The sequence below is a fragment of the Marmota flaviventris genome, chromosome 12 (assembly GCF_047511675.1).
Source record: "Marmota flaviventris isolate mMarFla1 chromosome 12, mMarFla1.hap1, whole genome shotgun sequence".
NCBI classification, from domain to species: domain Eukaryota; kingdom Metazoa; phylum Chordata; class Mammalia; order Rodentia; family Sciuridae; genus Marmota; species Marmota flaviventris.
Window position 1 is genome coordinate 53,526,538 of NC_092509.1, and position 19,639 is coordinate 53,546,176.

The 19,639-nt window shown below is 40.0% G+C and overlaps 1 protein-coding gene across 3 annotated transcripts; it reads left to right on the top strand.

Moving 5' to 3' along the window:
• The first annotated feature begins 4,882 nt into the window (after positions 1 to 4,882).
• Zbtb18 (zinc finger and BTB domain containing 18) lies at positions 4,883 to 13,464 on the top strand. 3 transcript variants are annotated; one of them, XM_027928588.2, is made up of 3 exons: positions 5,422 to 7,426; positions 9,773 to 10,460; positions 10,573 to 10,660. In XM_027928588.2, exons 1-3 carry the CDS (start codon positions 7,414 to 7,416, stop codon positions 10,580 to 10,582), a joined length of 711 nt encoding a protein of 236 aa, XP_027784389.1. In that variant the 5' UTR covers positions 5,422 to 7,413; the 3' UTR covers positions 10,583 to 10,660. The 3 variants fall into 3 exon arrangements, with proteins under 3 accessions (XP_027784388.1, XP_027784389.1, XP_027784387.1); XM_027928587.2 differs by lacking the exon at positions 5,422 to 7,426 and adding an exon at positions 4,883 to 4,950 and having other exon boundaries at positions 9,773 to 13,464; XM_027928586.3 differs by having other exon boundaries at positions 5,425 to 7,426; positions 9,773 to 13,464.
• The last annotated feature ends 6,175 nt before the right edge of the window (positions 13,465 to 19,639 follow it).

Below are 19,639 nucleotides of genomic sequence, written 5' to 3' on the forward strand. Positions count from 1 at the left end.
TATGAATATCATAGGTTAATATTAAATCTTTTTTTTAACAAATCTTTTTCTAATAGAACCTACTCATGTGGAAAAGTCGAATGTTTAAAAATTTAAATCGAAAAAGGAAAAACCCCAGGAGAAATTAATAAATCTTTTAATTATCCAAATTAATGTGACCTTCCACATAACAGGTAAATTCCAACATCTATTTTTTTAGAGGTAGTGTGTGATTTTCAAAGATGGCAGACTTGCCTATACAAATTTACTTTCTGTAGACCAACATTTAAATACATTTTAACTAATTGCATTTCCATGAACCGATGACAGGAAGGCATTTTCTGTGGCCAAAAAAAGAGAACCAGCTTGGGGCTGGAAAATTGTCTGGGGTGGACAGGGGATGTAGGTCAGCGGTAGAATACTTGCTTAGCATTATGAGGCCCTGGGTTCAATCTCCAGGGTGGCAAAAATAAAATAGTTTTTAAAAAAGAAGTTGCCTGCGAGTGTGAATGATGAATATACTGATAGTACATATCTAACTATAAAAAGCACCATTGTATGCATTTCTTAACTTCCACATGCCAAAGGTACAATGCATTTTATGGGGCTCAGAGGTGGGGGCAGCTCTAAGAAAAAAAAAAGTGTGGATTGAACAGCTACTGATATACATCTTTGCATTTTTCTAAATTCACTGACGTGGTCAGTCTTCAACCAAGCCTGAACTATTGGCCTCCTTTAGCCATTACACTGTCTATAAAAGCACTGATTTACAGTAAGCAACCGAAAACTGGCTACACAGGAAAAACAGTTCTGGGAAGACTATCTTTTGCTCCTCTTCGCCCTTAACCCTCAACAGGTTCGAATTACTGTTGTAGGCTCATTCTGTTTCAGTACAGGGGTAGTTCCTAATATCTGTGTAAAATTTGAGGACCTTTCCTCAAGAATTTGTGATATTATTTCTATTTTCAGGGCTAAAAATCAAGCAGAATTATCTCCAACATAAGGCTTATCATAGTTCAGGAATTTAATCAATAGCTTTGAGTACCACAGAATTTATAACCCATGGAATATAACGTGCTTTTCAATATTATGTATATACTTTACTGTAGGAAATAGGCTCTTGTTCATTTCATTATTGTAGTGTCTGTGTTCTTGTTTGTTCATTTACTCTTTCAGTGTCACAGCTGTGTTTCTGTGCCTCTTTCTTCCTTTAGACCAGGAGAGAGAAAGATATCTAAATAAGTTGACAGAATTTCATGTTATGCTATGCGTGGTATGGAAAGCGAGTAGGCTTAAAAGAAGTTTGAACAAACTTTTTATTTTAGTGTATTTTTTCCCATACAGATTAAAAAGCAGAGCTAGGCATGGTGGTTATTCCCAACTACTTCCAGCTATTTGGGAGGCTGAGACAGGATTCAAGGCTAGCCTAGGCAACAGGGCAACCTCATTTACTCACATTTTGTTACATTTATACTTGTTATAAACATTATACTTCGGAGTATCTGGTCTTACATTGTTTTCTACCTCTCTAATTTTTTAGGAAAAATTTTCAATTATACGTGAAGTTTATAAAAAGTCAATATTCAAAAATTAATTTCATAAATAACTACTTTTCCAACATGATCTGATGTGTAAAGTGTAATGAAAACACAGATATGTTTCAAAGGCTTGATTTGTGGTTTACATTTAAAAGTCAGGCATTTATTTTATGGAGTTGTTCATCAAATTAAATTTTATTTGGTCTCTCAAAATTTTATACTGTTAAATTGTTATTGGTCAAAATGAATGTAGTTAAATCATAAAACTTGCTCCCTGGCAAGAAATCTAAGCATTGAATGGTTAGATTCTCTTGTATCATTTTAAATTTTAGGACTCCCAAAAAAGTATGAATTAATTGGAATTATATAGGAATGAGATTCCCACTGAAAGAAAGAAATGGTACATTTTTCCAGTAACTTACTGTCAGTACTTTTGTACTTTTTTGCCCCATTGTGTGAAGGGTGAAAAAAAGGTAGATTATTAACTCTAAAAACAAACATCAACCAATTCAAGTAGCTTTGGATTATGGTTAATTTGCTAAACCAATAGTATAGAGGTCAACAGGCCCTACTTCGAGGAGCTTACTTAAGGGGGATATTTAGATTCTGACCTTTTACTTTCCAAGGTTCCAATGGATGCTGAATAAAACTAGTAATCATTCTGAATAAAAATAGTAATCATTCTGTATTATGACACCTCTGATACTAGTTGTATTTTGTTTATAATCTGCATGCTGATGATTTTCCAAACAGGATTAAAAGTATCACTTGCACAATAAGTTTATAAGATAGTTTAAATTACGTCAGGGAGTAAAAGAGGACAGAGAAAACTGGAGACTGAATAAGATTGTTGTAGCAGTTGAGGGGCATCATATTGGCTTCCTTAAATATCCATTTGATCTATATTTCCTGGCCACACTATTTAGCTTACAAAATGGATTCTAGTAATGACTGTTAAGAGAAAAAGGAAAAACAATGGTCACCACTTTTGATATATCAGTGTCTCTGCCTGCATATCTCTGGGGCTATTATTCAACTTGTAGGTTCATTCTATAAAACCTTTTGTTAGAGCTGTGATGTTGCTCTGGATGCCAAAGAGCCAAGTGTCTTAAGATTTTTGTGGATAATCTGAATGTTCTAATTTTCTCATGAATTTGTTGTTTATTATTCTAACATTATCAATTACTTTGTGTCTATTTATCCAAGGATGTGTCCCTTTCCTTATTTTTAACTTTTAATCGTTGAGAAATAGTTTTGAGAATGCAATCATTTCTTTTTCCTCTCCCCCACTCCTTCAATGTGGTGGTGAAACATGTATTTCTCCTTACATCTGTCTCCCCCCAACAGCCCCAGTTTTTTTTTTTCAGAGAGCATTTATATATTTCTCTAATTTGAAACATGTCAAACTGAAATTAGGCCTTCTAACAAAAGACTGGAAAGCCCTAGAATTCATCAAAAGCATGGATACAACAATAGACTTCATGGAATTAAAAAAACTCTAGTTATCATAGGCTAGCCTTGATCTCATGATCATTCACCAGGACACAGAAGGTTAAGGAAAAAGTAGAGAACACCACTAGTGTTTCTAATAGGATATTCCAATGTTATTTCAGTTTCAGGAATTTCGTGCTCTCCCCTTTTCACTTCATTAGCAATTCAACATGTCTGATTTGCCAACACAATACTTTCAACTTACTTTACCCATTTGACCTGGAACAAAGTGAAAGCACATTTTGCCCAGTTGAAAGGTCTCCTGGCAAGTTGGTTAGCAACAGGCTTGCCAGTCCTGATTCAGCTAGCAAAGAACAAACACATTTCATTAAGACAATATTTAGTGTATTGACTTCCTCACTATGCGTTTTCTCTTTTATTTTCTTGAACCATTTTCCCCACTTGTAAGTTTTTTTTTCTCGTAATCTGAACAAGATTTCCAATTTCTTGAGAGCAGAAATGTCTACATTTCTTCGTGATTGTGGCAGTGATTAACACAGTTTAACTGCAAAGAACAGGTACAAGAAAAAGTTTATTTAAAGGAAGGCAAAAAGCGACACAATAATCTTATATCTTCCTTAGGTAGTTCAAAAGTTGTGGCTTGTTACATACCAATTAACGAACCAGGCTGAAACATCTACAAGTACCAATTTTACTGTAATGCTCTAAAATTTGGTCACTTGGGAATAACTTAACTTGTAGCATTGTAAGTACAGATGGGACACGAAGGTTCTTGGACAAATGCGGGCAGGCGCTCTGCTCTGCCTGTAACTTAACGACGTCAAGAGCAGGACGCCCAGAAACTGTGCCTCTGAGAGCTGCTCGCGTCCCCAGCGCACCAGATGCACCTGGACGCGGGACACCCAAGAAAGAGCAAGAACGTTCCTTAGCACTACTCTCCAGGCGAGGACCAAGCAGGAGGAGGCAGAGGACTGACTCCAGTCTTCTGTGTCCCCGGGTGTCCTGTCTCCCGAGGATACCTGCATAACTTAGTAGAGCAGCTAAGCACTAGTGCGTTTTAAAGTACATTTATGGTCGCCACGGTGCACACGAAAAGCTTGCGCCTATCCCCCAGAGTGCGCAGGGCCTCGGAGCCTGGAAACAAGCCCCTCCCAGCGCAGCTGTCGCTGCCGCCTGCGGGCTCCTTTCACTTTCTCACGGCCAAGTCACCCAGAGGGGCGCCGCTGCCGCCACCGCCACTGCGCCCGAGGACTCCGCCCCGTGCCGATTTGCTACCGGCCCCCGCCCGCCAGAGCCCCGCCCACCACAATACTCTTTGCCTGTGATTGGCACGAGCGGGCGGCAGCTCTGGCTCGCCTCTCCCATTGGCTAGAATACCCTGTCAGTCCAACTCTTGCCCACCGCCCCCTCCGCCCTCCTGAAAAGCCGTCCTCCTATTGGGAGAGTCTGCGGGCTGGGGGCGGGCGGGGAGCGCCAGTCCTGCGGCTTTCGGTCAATCGCAGACGCCCATCGCAGGAGGGAGGGAGGCGGGGGAGGAGAGGGGCGGGCTAGGGGAACATCTGGCCGGCGCCGCCGCGTGCGTGCGTGGTGCGTCCTCCCGCCCCCTCCCCTCCCCCGCCCCCCCGTGGCCCCCCCCCCCGGCCGGCGGCTCGCGTTCGCTCCCTCGCTCGCTCCCTCGCTGTGTCTGGCAGGCTGCGGCCGCCGCTGGGCTGCTGCCATGGGGAGCCGTTGAGAGTGGGGCCCTCTTCGCTCCGTCGCGCTCCTCCGGCTGCCAGCGGGGTGGGCGGGAGGGAGGGGCGGGGGGAGCGGGCAACGGAGCCGGGATTGGGGGGTGGGGGGGCCGGGAGGGAGGGGGGCAAGAGGAGGAGGAAGCCCACCAAGTCCGGCGGCGGCGGCGGCCGGGAGGAGGAGGAGGAGGAGGAGGAGGAGGAGGCGGAGGACGCGGCGGCAGCGGGGACGCGGTGACTTAGGGCCGCTCCGTGTGAGTCCCGGTGCCGGCCCCTGGCCCCTGACCCAGCGCCCCCTCCGCCCCCTGGCCCCTGGCGGGTGGGGGCGCAGCTGTGCGGCCCCGGCCGGCGGGGCAGTGCGGGCGGAGGGCGGGCCGGGCCGGGGGTGCCCCCGTGAGTGGAGTTAGTTTGTGTGGTTGGAGCTGTTGGGGCGGCGGGGGGCGGCGCAGCTGCGGGAGGCCCGGGCTCGGGGACGGGGCCGCTGCAGCTGCGGGGTCGGGCGGGGTGCGGGCTTGCCGTCTCCACGCCGCGCCCCCGGGCCGGTGCAGCTGCGGCGCGGGGCGGGCTCCCGGCCGGTGCAGCTGCGGTGGCGCCTCTCGGGTGCGGAGGGCGGCGGGCTGGGGGAGGGGGCTTGGGAGCCGCCGCAGCTGCAGTGGCGCCCGGGACGGCCGCGGCTCCGGGGACCGGTGCAGCTGCAGTGGCGCCCGGGGGGAGGGGTCCGGCGGGGGAGGGGGCCCCTCCCGGGCTGGTGCAGTTGCCGGGAGGCCCCGGGAGCTCGCGCGCGGTGGCGTCGGGGAAGCGGTAGCAACCACCCTCCTCCTCTCGGCTTCTTCTTACGACTTTTCTTTTGTTGTTGCCTTGACCCGGGTCTGTTTTCTCCGCTGTTGTTTAAGGTGTTTTCCTGCTGCACCGGCTCTACGCCTTCCACCTCCTTCCCTGTGGTTTTAACCTTCCTCTTTCCCCGTGTGCCTTGCACAGAGAACTACGTAAAGATTTGCATTTCTTCCCCACTACCCACTCGGCACCCCCGCCTCCACCTCTTTGAAAAACAAAACACCAACCTCTCAAACCCTCTATGGATCCTCCGGTAGCGAGATGTGAAGGGGTTGATTTGTGGAGTGGGAGTCGCTGGTCCATTGCGGTGCTTGGGGCTCATTAAACTGTCACTCACCCCCCACCCCACTGGGTAAATGGGGTGATTAATGCCTGATATATTGGAATGGGGCAAGGGCATTTGTGGAGAGTAGGTTGTGTAGCTGGGAAGGAATTTACCTCCAAAGAGTAGTTCCTGAACTTAGCGTTCATAATTATGTCATTCACCACGAAGTTAGGGAAAGTTAGGTTTGTGACTTTGGGAAAGGGAGGACAAGAGAGAGTGTTGGGTTTTGCTACTCTTTGCCACGGTTTTCTAAGAAGAACCATGTGGTTATCTCTGTGGGGGTGGGCGGCTGGGACACTCGCCCCTCAGGCCCCAGTTCCTTTTCTAGTCCTCACCCTCCCAAGAGTCTGTGATGTGTTTGACATTCATAATTGTCGCAGCACCTTGCACGGCACTGGTCAGCCCAGCTTTGCTGAGCCCAGCCCGGGTTACATTACAGTTTCATCAGCCACTAGAAAAGACCCACAAACTCTAACTAAAAAGTTCCCCAACTTAAGAGATTTAGGTTCCTCTCCGCCCCCCCTCCCCTGAAAGGTTTTCTTGTGATCATGAACATTACAGAGTGATCCAAAATAACTAAATAAAAAGATTGTTATGGGACAGAGATCAAGGGGAAGACAAGGTTCTGCTTTTCCTGAGCAGACAGATCAGATATGTAGGTGCAGCATTCATTTTAAGTAACTATAGCAGGTTGCATTAGTTTATTAATTTTTCTCATTGAACTGAAATACTTTCCAGGATTTCAGAAAGTGCACTTTCAGCTTTGTTGATACCGAGAATTGAAATTTGCATTAACTGTGGCAGTGTGAGAAATTTTCCTAAGAAGGTAGTTGTAGATAAGTTGTTGAGTAAGAATGAAATAATAAGGTGAACCAGGCTGAAGTAATAGTTCTTAATAAGTCTGCCAACATTTCGGAGATATATACCATTATCTCTGCAGGAAAAAAAATGCTGTAATAATGTTGAAATGGGACTGGAGATGTCAAATGGGTTGGTTTAAAAATATCCCTAAGCTGCCTTTGAAACTAAACGTTGGAGTTGAATAAAAGTGAATCTGGATTTCCTGAATAGCACCGTGGCTTGAGTGTGCTGTCAGTATGTAAGCCAGTCCACCAACTTAAGACAGAAGTGTTGCTATTCCATAAATACAGTAGAACTCCATATGCTGAGTTTTTCAATTTCTTCTGTTAGAAAGTTTAGAAAAAAAGGAAGACTTTGAAGTATTTTGTTTATACTAACAGAAGAGAAAAGTTCTCCTAAGAAAAAGCTGGTGGCAGGAGTGTAGAGGAGTAGCATATGGCATTAAAAGGAGCACAGCTGGAGGTAGCATTTCCATCTGAACATGATGTCAGAGCAGCTGACAGCCTGCCATCCCTCAGCCTTTTATTCTAACACACAGACAGGGAGTTAGTGTGTGCGGATCTGTGGTGGAGAAGGTATCTCATTCCTCTCTAACATCATCTCCACTTTGCATCTGTCTCTCTTAGTCTGCTTTTTTTCCACCGATGTAACAGACCTGGAGCCAGCAAGACTCAGAGGAAAGGACTTAATCAGGTTTATGTGTCCTAAAGGTAGGAGTAGCAAGAGATTAGATTGAGCATATTTCTGTTTTGGTGTTTTGTTTATTTAATTGTAAAAAGATCACATTACTTTTCTAACCCATTTAGGAATAATATATGAAATTGAGTATTAAGTAACGATCTTACTGGAGTTGAAAGTCTTATGCTTGCTTAGTGTTAATTTTTATCCCTTTTACTTGAGCAAGTAAATAACTTTAATACACTGAAATATTTCAAGTTTTTAAATGTTAAGAAAGGCTTTGAAATATTGCTTTTGAGATCACTTTGGATTAAAATGCTTTTTTGTTCACTGCTCTTTTAGATTCCTTTTGCTGGGGGTGGGGGGCAGAAATAGTAAACTGTCTGGAATTCATCATTCAAACTTATATGAGAAGATTATTCTAGTTAAGAAGCTAGATTGTTGTGTAATTAATTCCACTGTGAAACTTTATTCTTCAAAACATTCAGCAGCACTACTGAAACATACAGCTGTAGTGCTTTTGAAACCGGAGGTTTTTTAAGAAGAAGGGGGAAAAAAAAAACTTTTGTCCTCAGGAGAATAGTTTGGTTTCCTCATTTCTCTTTCAAATATATATTTAAGAGATCTTTTATTTCAGCATAACAATAATTATTTGCAGGAGTTTTTGTGTTAGCGACTAATTTAGAACTTGTAGATTTGAGCTGCCTGAATTGGCCAGACAGCTGTAATCGCACTCCTCTATTCTTAATCTCTTTATCTGGGCAGCAGCTGCCATATGGCCACAGTCAGCTGGATCAGATGTTTATAAGCTTCCTTCTTCGTCCCTCTCTGTCCTCTCAGCCTCCTAATTTGATCACGGCTACCTTGTGAGCTGCCCTCCAATCTTTATTTTTAGCCCTCTCAAGGATTAGGATTGATGTTAGCTGTGGGGCACTTAAAGTGATTGTATTGTAAATCTTGGTTTATTCTAGCAGTGGCATCTTGCAGAATGTATCTGGGGTTAGGATGAAAGTTTTAGTCTATCTTGAGCAAACTATAGGAGGAGGAGGAAAGTAATTTGTGAATATTAAATTAATCCACATCCATTCCCAAAATGCACTTGCTTAGATGGATGGTATGGAGCCTTCGTCTGGTCACAGGAAAGGGGAAGTCAGATTTTTCTTTATTTTTAAAGAGTTTGTCCATCACAGTTGAATTTTGACCCTTTGTACATTTTCTGTCTGTCTTCTCTCTCTCTCACCCTCCCTCACCAGAAAAAAAGCCAAAGATGCATAGGTGAATAGAAGCTAGTGGGAAAACAAAATATATCAAATTATATTGAAACAAAGTATTTTCTGTTAGCAAAGGTGAGGCAGAGCTACCAAAAAAAATTTTTTTTGTCAACCAATTTAAAAAAAAAAGTTTAAACCTGTAAAGCTTTGGGGTTTCATTTGAGTGATATGCCTTTATTTTTTAAAGTTTGAATTAATTTTTAATATGGAACTTGTTTTGTCTTGCAGCAGACCAAAGTTTAGATGAGAATTTTCACATTTAAATAAAACCCCTATGATTCCTAATAGCATTGAAGCACAGGTTCTACAAAGAAACAGAACTCCCCCCCTCAATTTGTTTAAAAAAAAAAAAATCTTTGGATTTGTTCATAGTAAAGATGATCTTTTCCATCTGTTGGTGTAGTTCCTTCTGATCTCGTACATGTGTGCTATACCTGCAAATCTTAAGGCATTAACATCTGTTTTTATACACAGTGCTTTTGTTGTTGTAACACTCTGACTTTAAAAGTAAGTTGTTTGCTAATTTCTGGACTAATTATGCAATTTCATTTTTTTTTTCTTGATTCAGCCAAATGTGTGTATTCAAACTGCCTTGTAAGTACAGTCAGGTATCGAAAGTATACAGTAAAAAGAATGGTTGAACAAGTTTTCTTAAATCTTCCTGAATATATCTGGGACTTTCCTTTGTTTATTATGTGAGTTATTCCCCTTTGAAATTAAAGTTACCATGTAGATTTTGTGGGACATACTTTGATGAGACAGTTAGTCAAGTTTCTTTTGAAAGAGATCTAAATTCTTGTTTCCAGTTAAGAGGCTGTGGTTAAATGAAGGCTTTTAAAACTTGACCAAAGTTCAGGGAAGGTGGAGATGCATCAGAGGCCGTTTGGCTAGGGTAAGGAAGTTCGGAAAGTGTACGCTTTTCTTCTGGCATTTTGGTCTTGTGTGTGTGATCTGGTAGTCTCTGGGTCATAAGCCTGATTAAAATTCAGGGACATGTACTTCGGCGGCCAAGGCAGAATTTTTTTTTTTTTTTTTTTTTGGTGGGGACTAAGAGTGCTGAAAAGTTGTTCCTGACCATGCTCTAATGAGAAATTCCTCTTTTCCCAGGTTATGAAGACAGTATGGAGTTTCCAGACCATAGTAGACATTTGCTGCAGTGTCTGAGCGAGCAGAGACACCAGGGTTTTCTTTGTGACTGCACTGTTCTGGTGGGAGATGCCCAGTTCCGAGCCCACCGAGCTGTACTGGCTTCATGCAGCATGTATTTCCACCTCTTTTACAAGGACCAGCTGGACAAAAGAGACATTGTTCATCTGAACAGCGACATTGTTACAGCCCCGGCTTTCGCTCTCCTGCTTGAATTCATGTATGAAGGGAAACTCCAGTTCAAAGACTTGCCCATTGAAGACGTGCTAGCAGCTGCCAGTTATCTCCACATGTATGACATTGTCAAAGTCTGTAAAAAGAAGCTGAAAGAGAAAGCTACCACTGAGGCAGACAGCACCAAAAAGGAAGAAGATGCTTCAAGTTGTTCAGACAAAGTTGAGAGCCTCTCTGATGGCAGCAGCCACATGGCAGGCGACTTGCCCAGTGATGAAGATGAAGGAGAAGATGAAAAATTGAACATCCTGCCCAGCAAAAGGGACTTGGCGGCTGAGCCTGGGAACATGTGGATGCGATTGCCCTCAGACTCAGCAGGCATCCCTCAGGCTGGCGGAGAGGCAGAGCCACACGCCACAGCAGCTGGAAAAACAGTAGCCAGCCCCTGCAGCTCAACAGAGTCTTTGTCCCAGAGGTCTGTCACCTCCGTGAGGGATTCGGCAGATGTTGACTGTGTGCTGGACCTGTCTGTCAAGTCCAGCCTTTCAGGAGTTGAAAATCTGAACAGCTCTTATTTCTCTTCACAGGACGTGCTGAGAAGCAACCTGGTGCAGGTGAAGGTGGAGAAAGAGGCTTCCTGTGATGAGAGTGATGTTGGCACTAATGACTATGACATGGAACATAGCACTGTGAAAGAAAGTGTGAGCACTAATAACAGGGTACAGTATGAGCCGGCCCATCTGGCTCCTCTGAGGGAGGACTCGGTCTTGAGGGAACTGGATCGGGAGGACAAAGCCAGCGATGATGAAATGATGACCCCAGAGAGTGAGCGTGTCCAGGTGGAAGGGGGCATGGAGAGCAGTCTGCTCCCTTATGTCTCCAACATCCTGAGCCCTGCGGGCCAGATCTTCATGTGCCCCCTGTGCAACAAAGTCTTCCCCAGCCCCCACATTCTGCAGATCCACCTGAGCACTCACTTTCGTGAGCAGGACGGCATCCGCAGCAAGCCCGCCGCCGATGTCAATGTGCCCACGTGCTCTCTGTGTGGGAAGACTTTCTCGTGCATGTACACCCTCAAGCGCCACGAGAGGACTCATTCGGGGGAGAAGCCCTACACATGCACCCAGTGCGGCAAGAGCTTCCAGTACTCGCACAACCTGAGCCGCCATGCTGTGGTGCACACCCGCGAGAAGCCGCATGCCTGCAAGTGGTGTGAGCGCAGGTTCACGCAGTCTGGAGACCTGTACAGACACATTCGCAAGTTCCACTGTGAGTTGGTGAACTCCTTGTCGGTCAAAAGCGAAGCACTGAGCTTGCCTACTGTCAGAGACTGGACCTTAGAAGATAGCTCTCAAGAACTTTGGAAATAATTTTATATATATATATATATAAATAATATATATATATACATATATATACATAGATCTCTATATAGTTGTGGTACGGTCTAAAAGCAGTCTTGTTTCCTGGAACTAAAAAGTTGGGATCTTAACTTGTTTTTGCACTTTAGAATAATAGCATGAGAATCTCACTAATTTAGCATTCTGATAAAAGAAACTTTTTAGAGCAAGTCTGAGAATAGAGAGGTGTCTTTCCTTTGAGGGGTAGACAAAGTAAGCCAATAAGAAACTTCTAAACAAATCGTCCTATCACAAAAATGCTTTCATACGGCTTAATTTTGTCAACACAGTGTTGTCTTTTGAGCTCTTTTTGTGCCCCACATTTGTTTTGTTTTGTTTTGTTTTTGTTTTTTAAAGTAAAGAGAAATTCCCTCCAGTTTTATTAGCCTCTATGTCTCAAATTGCATGAATCTTTTCTGGCTGTTGGAAACCTGAATGCTTTTAGACCCAAATGGAAAATTTCTGAAATGCTGGATTATCTATTTTTAAACAAGCAGTTGACTTAAAACTTTCTGTGGCAACTTCTGGTTTTCTGACGGTTCCCAATGAGAGAAATTCTGCAAGTACACTGGGATCACTGGGATACTGTCTTTGTGAAGGTTTGCTTGGGATGAAAAAGGATATTGCAGCTTCAGCAGTGTTGAACTGTGTGTTTAAAAATGTGAATTACTGTTCTTGTATACTGTAATTGATTACATGGGCTGGGGGGGGATGTCAAAGAACTTGACAGGTTGTGTTGATGCTCTTAGTTGAGTCTTGAAAAGTAAATATTAACGCTACAGAAATGCATGAGTTCAATATATTTTTTGTCTTTGTTTGCATTGTATAACTTTAACGAGTGAGTTTAAAATTATTTAATTTCCTTAGAAAAATAGCACCATTTGGAAAAAAAACTGGTGTTATGAAGAACGTAAATGCACTGTTTTTTTTTTTATTTTATATAATTTAAATTGACTTTCCCACTGTCTTTAAGTTGAACTGTTAAGCTGAATAAAAACTTAAGCTGCAAATTGATAACTTTGCTACATAACAAGGAACATATAAATGTTTACAAACGGCTTAAAGATTTGCATGTGCAGTGTGCATTTATAACAAACTTCTAATTGCACAAAACCCATACCAGCTCAAAGTTTAGGTGTACACATTTACCCAGTTGAGCATTTTTAGAATAACTACTGCACAAATTGACAATAGGTCATTTTCTCTGTTTTTTTGCTCCTCTTTTCTTTTTCTCCCCTTCTTCCTTACCCTCCCTCCCTCCCTTCTCACCCCCCCCCCCCCAAACTCATGAAAAGATTCTATGGACTGAAAAAGCCCCAGGCTGAAAGGACTGGACTGCCTTGATTGACATGGGGAAGGGGGTTAGTAGACTATGTGTATCGGCAGCAGAGGCTGCAGCCCAACGTGTGGTTTTAATGACCAGCACACAGGGCAAAAGCATTTTGCACAGTGTTTGTTTTCCTGTCTTGCACTTACAAATAAGGTCTATGGGAGTAGCATGGAAAACGTTTGCTGTTTTTCCCTTTTTTTTTTTTTTTTTATTGCTTTTGTTTAAAATTTGATCGCCTTAACTACTGTAAACATAGCCTATTTTTGTGCTTAAGATACTGAATGGAAAACTCCATTGTGTGTTGCTGGACTGTTTTGGAAATATTTGGTCAAATGTGTGTTAATTTGGCTGTAATGGCATTTAAAGCAAACAAACAAACAAAAAAAAGCTGTGAAAATGGCCTTGGAGCATTATCTTTAGTTACTTGAAGAGTTTCTAGTTTTTTTAAATACAGTTTATGTTAAAATAATTTTTATTAATTTAGAGAAGACAATCAATGTCTGTGAGAAAACGGACTTTCTTTTGGATTTTCTTTTTGTGGTCATCGTGAGTGATTGCTTTTTCCTTTTCTTAGTTTCACATTCTTCCTTTGTTCTAAAACTTAGACTGACATCTAGCTTTGACAATCATAGTATGTTTTATTTTCCTGAGGGGGGAATAACTTATAATGCTGTTTAGTTTTGTACTATTGGTGTGTTGGTGAATTTTTAAACTGTGTGCTAACTGCAATAAATTATATGAACTGAGAATTTCCTGTGTGTGGTTTTGTATTACGATCATGTAGGTTCTAAGTATGTATAGTACATGGCATCTTTAATATCAGTTCAGAGTTTATGAAATTATTAGAATGCCTTAGGTGGCCAAATGGATGTGTGTAAGTGTTCTAGCCATTTAATATGAATGCACATTACAAAAAAATACGACCCATTTTCTATAATCCAGATCAAGAATGTTGAGGTTATTCCCTAGAAACTACAAATCCATGAAACTTCAAGTGGCAGCATACACTTTTCATGATACACCATTACAACTACTAATCCACGCACAATGTAAGTCACTTTTCATGTGTAATTTTATCTTAAGTTGATTGATCAAATCTGTTCTGATTTAAGTGGAAAATTGAAGGAGACCGGATGTCTTAATTTGGAAGACTGCTTGGCTAATGAGTGGAATTCTTGGCAATTGAATTAGCAGGCATTCAATTGTTCAAGGTTAGCTATATACATCTTTTTTTGTTTGTTTCTGGGAGAATTTGAAAGGTCTCAGGTTTTAATTCTCAAAGTTTTAATTTAAAAAAATGTATTTAAATCATATACCCTTAAAACAACTGGTCCTACTTCTTGGGATCTTGGGTTTTCTACTTCGTGGGTATTTGTCAGGGTGAGAAACAATGTTGGTTGACCTGGGGAATTGAAAACACAGGTGCAGATAGCACTACCTTGGAATTGTCAATAGAGAGCCCTAAATTGCATGCAAGCCCAGGCGCTGACTTGACAGGTTTCGTAAATCCTGAACTTTCTAATTGTCCATAACTTTCAATCCTAAAGGTAAACATGAAAATAGTAATTTTACATTACTATTGTCAAAATTAAATGCATTTTTATTTTGGCCTATAAGGTTAAAAGTCTATAGAAATGGAATAGATTTAAAATGCATCATGTATAAATTTTGACTTTGGATGGGAATCCACAGATTTTATCATAAAGCAAAAATATAATTAAGAATCCTATATTTTTTAATTGAAGAAACTATCTAATTCATGCAACTCACATTTTATTTTAACCAGCCAAACATTTCACATGAAAGGAAATGTACATTAGGCCTCCATGTAATAATTTCTTGAGCAGCTACAAGCTTAAAAAAAGATGATGGGGAGCCACTTTTTAGTCTCCTGTAGTAACTAGTTAAAAATATCTTAAAGCTTCCTGAAGATGTTGAGAGTTCTCCTTATCATCTGACCATCGAATTTTTAATGAGCAGTACCTTAAGCTTAATGGATATGTTCATAAAAACAATATTTTGACATGCAATTTGGTAGTAACTTTAAAACAATTTGCAGAACTAGTACAGAATGTTAATTATACCAATTGCCATATTTGATAAGTGAGATGCAAAATCATTTGTTTATATGCTGCTTATAAGAAAGATAATTAATTTGTCAGATAATCATGTTGGAAACCATTAAAATTGATCCCTCCTTTGACATCTGGCTGATCCATAAGCACATTTTTAAAATGTGGTTTCACTTACTTTTGGAAACATCTGTTTCTTTTGGATAATCAATTATGCCCTGGATTGCTGTGGGCCCAGCATTATGTGCTAGGCGTACCCTAGGGAGTATCTAAGAAGTATAAAATGTTAAAAGATACTAGTTTTAAATTTCTAGTTAATTATGCTACCAGATCAATAGGGAGTCAGGTGGAGTTTTTCTTTAACAAACTTGTCATATAGAAGATAAGAATTAGGTGGACACTCTAATTATATAATAGCTCACACTAAATTGGCTGAAATACTTATTTTTGCAAGTAAATCTACTATCAAAGAAAACAAGATTTTTTTTTTTTAAGCCAAGAAGTAATTCTTGAACTTTCAAGTTTTATAGATAACACACAAACTATATAAAAACTTGACTGGAATCTCATTGTATCAGATAAGAATTTTGTTAAAGATCTTAAAAATCTCCTGCATTGCATGATATTTTTTATCCCACAGCTTAAAATATTCTTCGATTTTTCACGTAACAGGGGAAACTTATGCATGCTTCTGGATAGAAAACTCAGGTAATTGAAAATTTTAATTTGTAGATACAAATCTAAACTTTTATTATCATTTGTTAGAATGTTTGAAACTTCTGTCAAGGTACAGTGAATCAAGTAAGTGAATTTTGAAGTATGGGACAGAAAAGCTCCATCTTTTTTATTGAAGTTCTTCACCACTGAAATGTTAGAGATAATATCAATAAAAATAAAGGAGTAGTTTTATTTTTTTAAGGAAATAGCTTTTAGGAATTTTATTTTGGCTAGAATCCAAGCATATTACTGATAGGATTTTGTCCTTTATGTTAGAGCTTTTTCTACCTTTTGTCTAGAAGAATGGCAAAATATCTTCGTATGTGATGCTTTGGTCTAAGATCTAGAACTACTTACGTTTTGATTCCAAGTCAATTTAGTTCTATAAAAGGATATATGTTTCTCACCTTCCTCACCCCTGTTCAGACTTTCTTAATACAAAAGAATAGAAAAGTAGTCAAATTTTAATGATGGCAACTAGAAATTTTTAAAAATCTTTATTTTCAGAGACACTAGAAATTAAACAGCATTTTTGCAAACGAATTTTAAAAAGAAAAATCTTCACTAATTAACTCTGTATTTCTTGAAAGAAGCCGAACTCTAAAACGTTATAACAAGGAAGGGTGAGGACATAGAAGTGAGTCATTGGCTTGAAGAACAGTTTTTTGTTTGTTTAAGTCTGAATACCTTATAATTTATCTGGTTACATCAAATAAATTGTTGAACTAATTATCAAAATAATTCAGGCACATAGAATAGCTTTTTCCTAAAATATTCAAGCCCTTGAAAGAAATCAGCTTTTTTTTTTTGGGGGGGGGGGTCGGGGGTGGGGGACAGCTGGGGGGAGATGAATTATCCAGTTACCTTTCCTAACTCTATTCTAATATTTACCAATTTGGTGTTCATCGTGAAGCCTTGCTTTATGTGAGAGTGATATTTTCTTTGGATGAAGGATAGTTTAAAATAAAAAAACAATCTTTCAAATCTGGAAATTTTCTTGAATTTGTGTCCCCAAGTAAGGTGCCTCATTTTCTAATCTTTAGGAATGGGTTTGTAGTTAAGCCTGCAGTTTGTAATAGGAAACATTCTCTCTTGTTAGCTTGGCAGAAGAGGAGTGAAAACCCAATTTGGCTTTAAAATGTAGCACATTAGTCAGTAACAGTTTCAGTGAGGATATTTAGAGTGGCTTTGAGAGGCCGTGTGACACCCATAGAGAGTCCATTCACGGAAATGACTGACTTACAGTTTGTTATGATCTCTACAGTTAATCATTAAATCAAGTGGCTGTTATTAAATGTCAATATGCATGTTTAATATGACTATATAGGAATTTTTAAAAAGTCATTTGCCCCCAATATTCAAGTTTATAAAATGTATATCTGTAGTTAATATGAAACATTGCATGAAAAAGATGTATTTGAATATTGGTAAACATACAGGATAGATTAAATCTGTTATTCTAATATATAATTCATATATAATAGTACGGAACTTGAAAGACTAGCATCTTATTTATGTGTACATGCCAAACTAGAGCTAACTTTTTATATGTGACAAAACTTAGAAGAATGTATCCTAATCATGATTTATAAATATAACTAAAAAGTATTTATCCAAAAAGGACATTCATTTCATTTAAAAAATCATACTTAATGCATTTCATCTTACCTTTGAGAAAATTATTAAATATCATAATATTTTTGGAAGTCTAATGTTTTGAAATAATTTTTGACCAAAGTAAGAATATTTAGACTTTTCATCTGAGTCTTAAAACAGATTCAGAATATACATAAACCTTTTTTGTGGACCTTTTCTTTGGAACTGTATTACATACATGAACTCGTCGGTAATATTGAAATGCCAGTTGCATGTTTACTAGACACATAGCAATGCCTTGTAACAATATCTATTTGGATACTTTTTGGAAAAGCACAATAGTACAAAAATAGTTAAAACATTGAATTAAAGTATTCGCAGCTTCTGAGCCATACCTACCATAGAATTAGTGCCATCTATTTATATTTAGTATTCAAAAACCTATTTTTCTAATTTGTAATAGATTCTATGTCACTTAAAAATCCTCATCAGATAGAAGAAAATTTAGCATAGACTCGACCTCAAGAAAACCTAATGTAAAAAGTTATTTCTATAACTATCTGGTTCTGAGAAAGAGCTTCTTGTGCTTACACAGGTGACAGGAGGGAAGAAACTCACAGGGTTATATTCAAAGCATAATCATTTTACATTGGCCCTTAGTGTAAAATTTCTCTTCAAAATCCCCAAGATTTTGCAACTGAATAAACTGAAGGAAACCAAAGTCTGACAGATGGAATGTTCCTTTAGTTTCTGATTTTTTTTGTTGAGACTGAAATTCATACTTTGTAGTCTGCTCTCTATTTTTCCTCAGTGTCCTTCTCTTTACTATAAGAGGGTAAATTTTATGCATCGAGTGATTTTGATGCTGTTGCACAACTGAATTTTCCAGCCAAGTTGATGTGATATCTGACTTTCTACCACTTTGAAAAAAATGGAAACAAATTTGAAATGAAAACTACATTTGAGATTGGCCCTGTTTACCACCCTGCACAAGCAAGCTACATATATCCATTGAAGGAGGCTTGAGCATACAGACGGAAGAACTGAGGCATTTTGGGCGGCTCATTACAATAAAATACTTTAAAGTGCCTAAAAACCTTAGGTTGAAAGAAAATAAAAAGAGAGAGGCTATGTTGGGGCACAAAGAAGTTTCGCTTTTCATAGTAAGTGAGAAGTCTAGGAAATGTGGTGATTTCTCACATTCTATTTATATGTTATTTTACTTGAGGGATGCCTCAAAGCAGTACTAGAATCACTTCTGTGCAAAAGGGGGGAGGAGGGAGGGAGGGTATGCCATCATTTATCCAGTTTGCTTTGTAAAGGTGTTTATCTTGCAGTAAAAATAATACTTTAGTCAAATACGACAGGAGGTTTGTAGGTTTGACCGGCATGGAAGGATTTTAAGTGATTGAAGTGTTTCTGTTTAAAAGTCAGTCAAATAACGCCCTCAGAGAGTAAGGCCATCAATCCTCTTATTGTTATTTTTATTTAGTAGCACATATATAATTTTAATATCTTCTAAAATAGCATTTAAGCCTTTTATAAGCAAAAACAAGTCCAAGTTTACATCCTGTATTCTGATTTTTTTCCTCTTTCTTTTTTTTACATTCTGGAATTGTTGTCTTCGAAATAATGAATTAGTTTTGTTATCAGATCATAAAAATCTAAGGGGCAGAATGACCCATTTATTCTTCATGATTTGAAGACCTGTGGTATATGTCTGATATTCTGTCATTACAGGTCACTCTGTCTTCTGTTCTTGCACCTGAAGGCTAATCCACAATCTCAAAACCAGAGTTGGAAGGGGAAAAAGTGACTTCCAGGTCATGCATCCTACTAGAGAAAGGGCAGGCACAGGGCAAGGCATGGGAAGGAGAAGGGGATTCAAGCTTTTTGCAAGCACTTTATACATTCCTCATACCTTTGGTAGCTATCATTTTAGAGGCGTGGTTCTTCTCTTTTTAGAGGCACACAAAGGTTAAATTCCTTGCTTTGGTTATATCTTTGATCAAGTCTAAATCTGACATCAACATTCTAGTTATGCCTCAGTGATAAAATTTGCATTATGCAACCCTGCATTGACCATGCATGGTCTGCTGTGTGTATTTACAATTTGAATTTAAGACTGGAATGGCACACTTCTTTTCCTGACTTTGACCCTAACAACTATTTAAAAACAAACAAACAAAAAATACATACAGCAGGATGTTCTCTGCTGGTGTCAAGAGAGGGATATGTTTTACCCCCTCTCTCTTTCCGGCTTGTCAAGAGCTGAAACCCTGGCAGGAGTCTACTGACTGACAAGCTCTCCCCCAATACTCCCAGCTATGAAAGGGTTGTCTGGGTTTCCAAAACATATTATTTGTTCAACCACAACAAGGCACTGCTCCTTGCAGGCTGGGAACTGCAGGGCTCTCGGAGCTGCTGCTGGACATGAAGGAGGGAGAAGAAACACGGACATACAGCTGAGTGTGGCAGTCAAGCAGGAACCTCAAAACTTATTTGCTGCTGAAATGAGAGAACTGAACATGTTTCCACT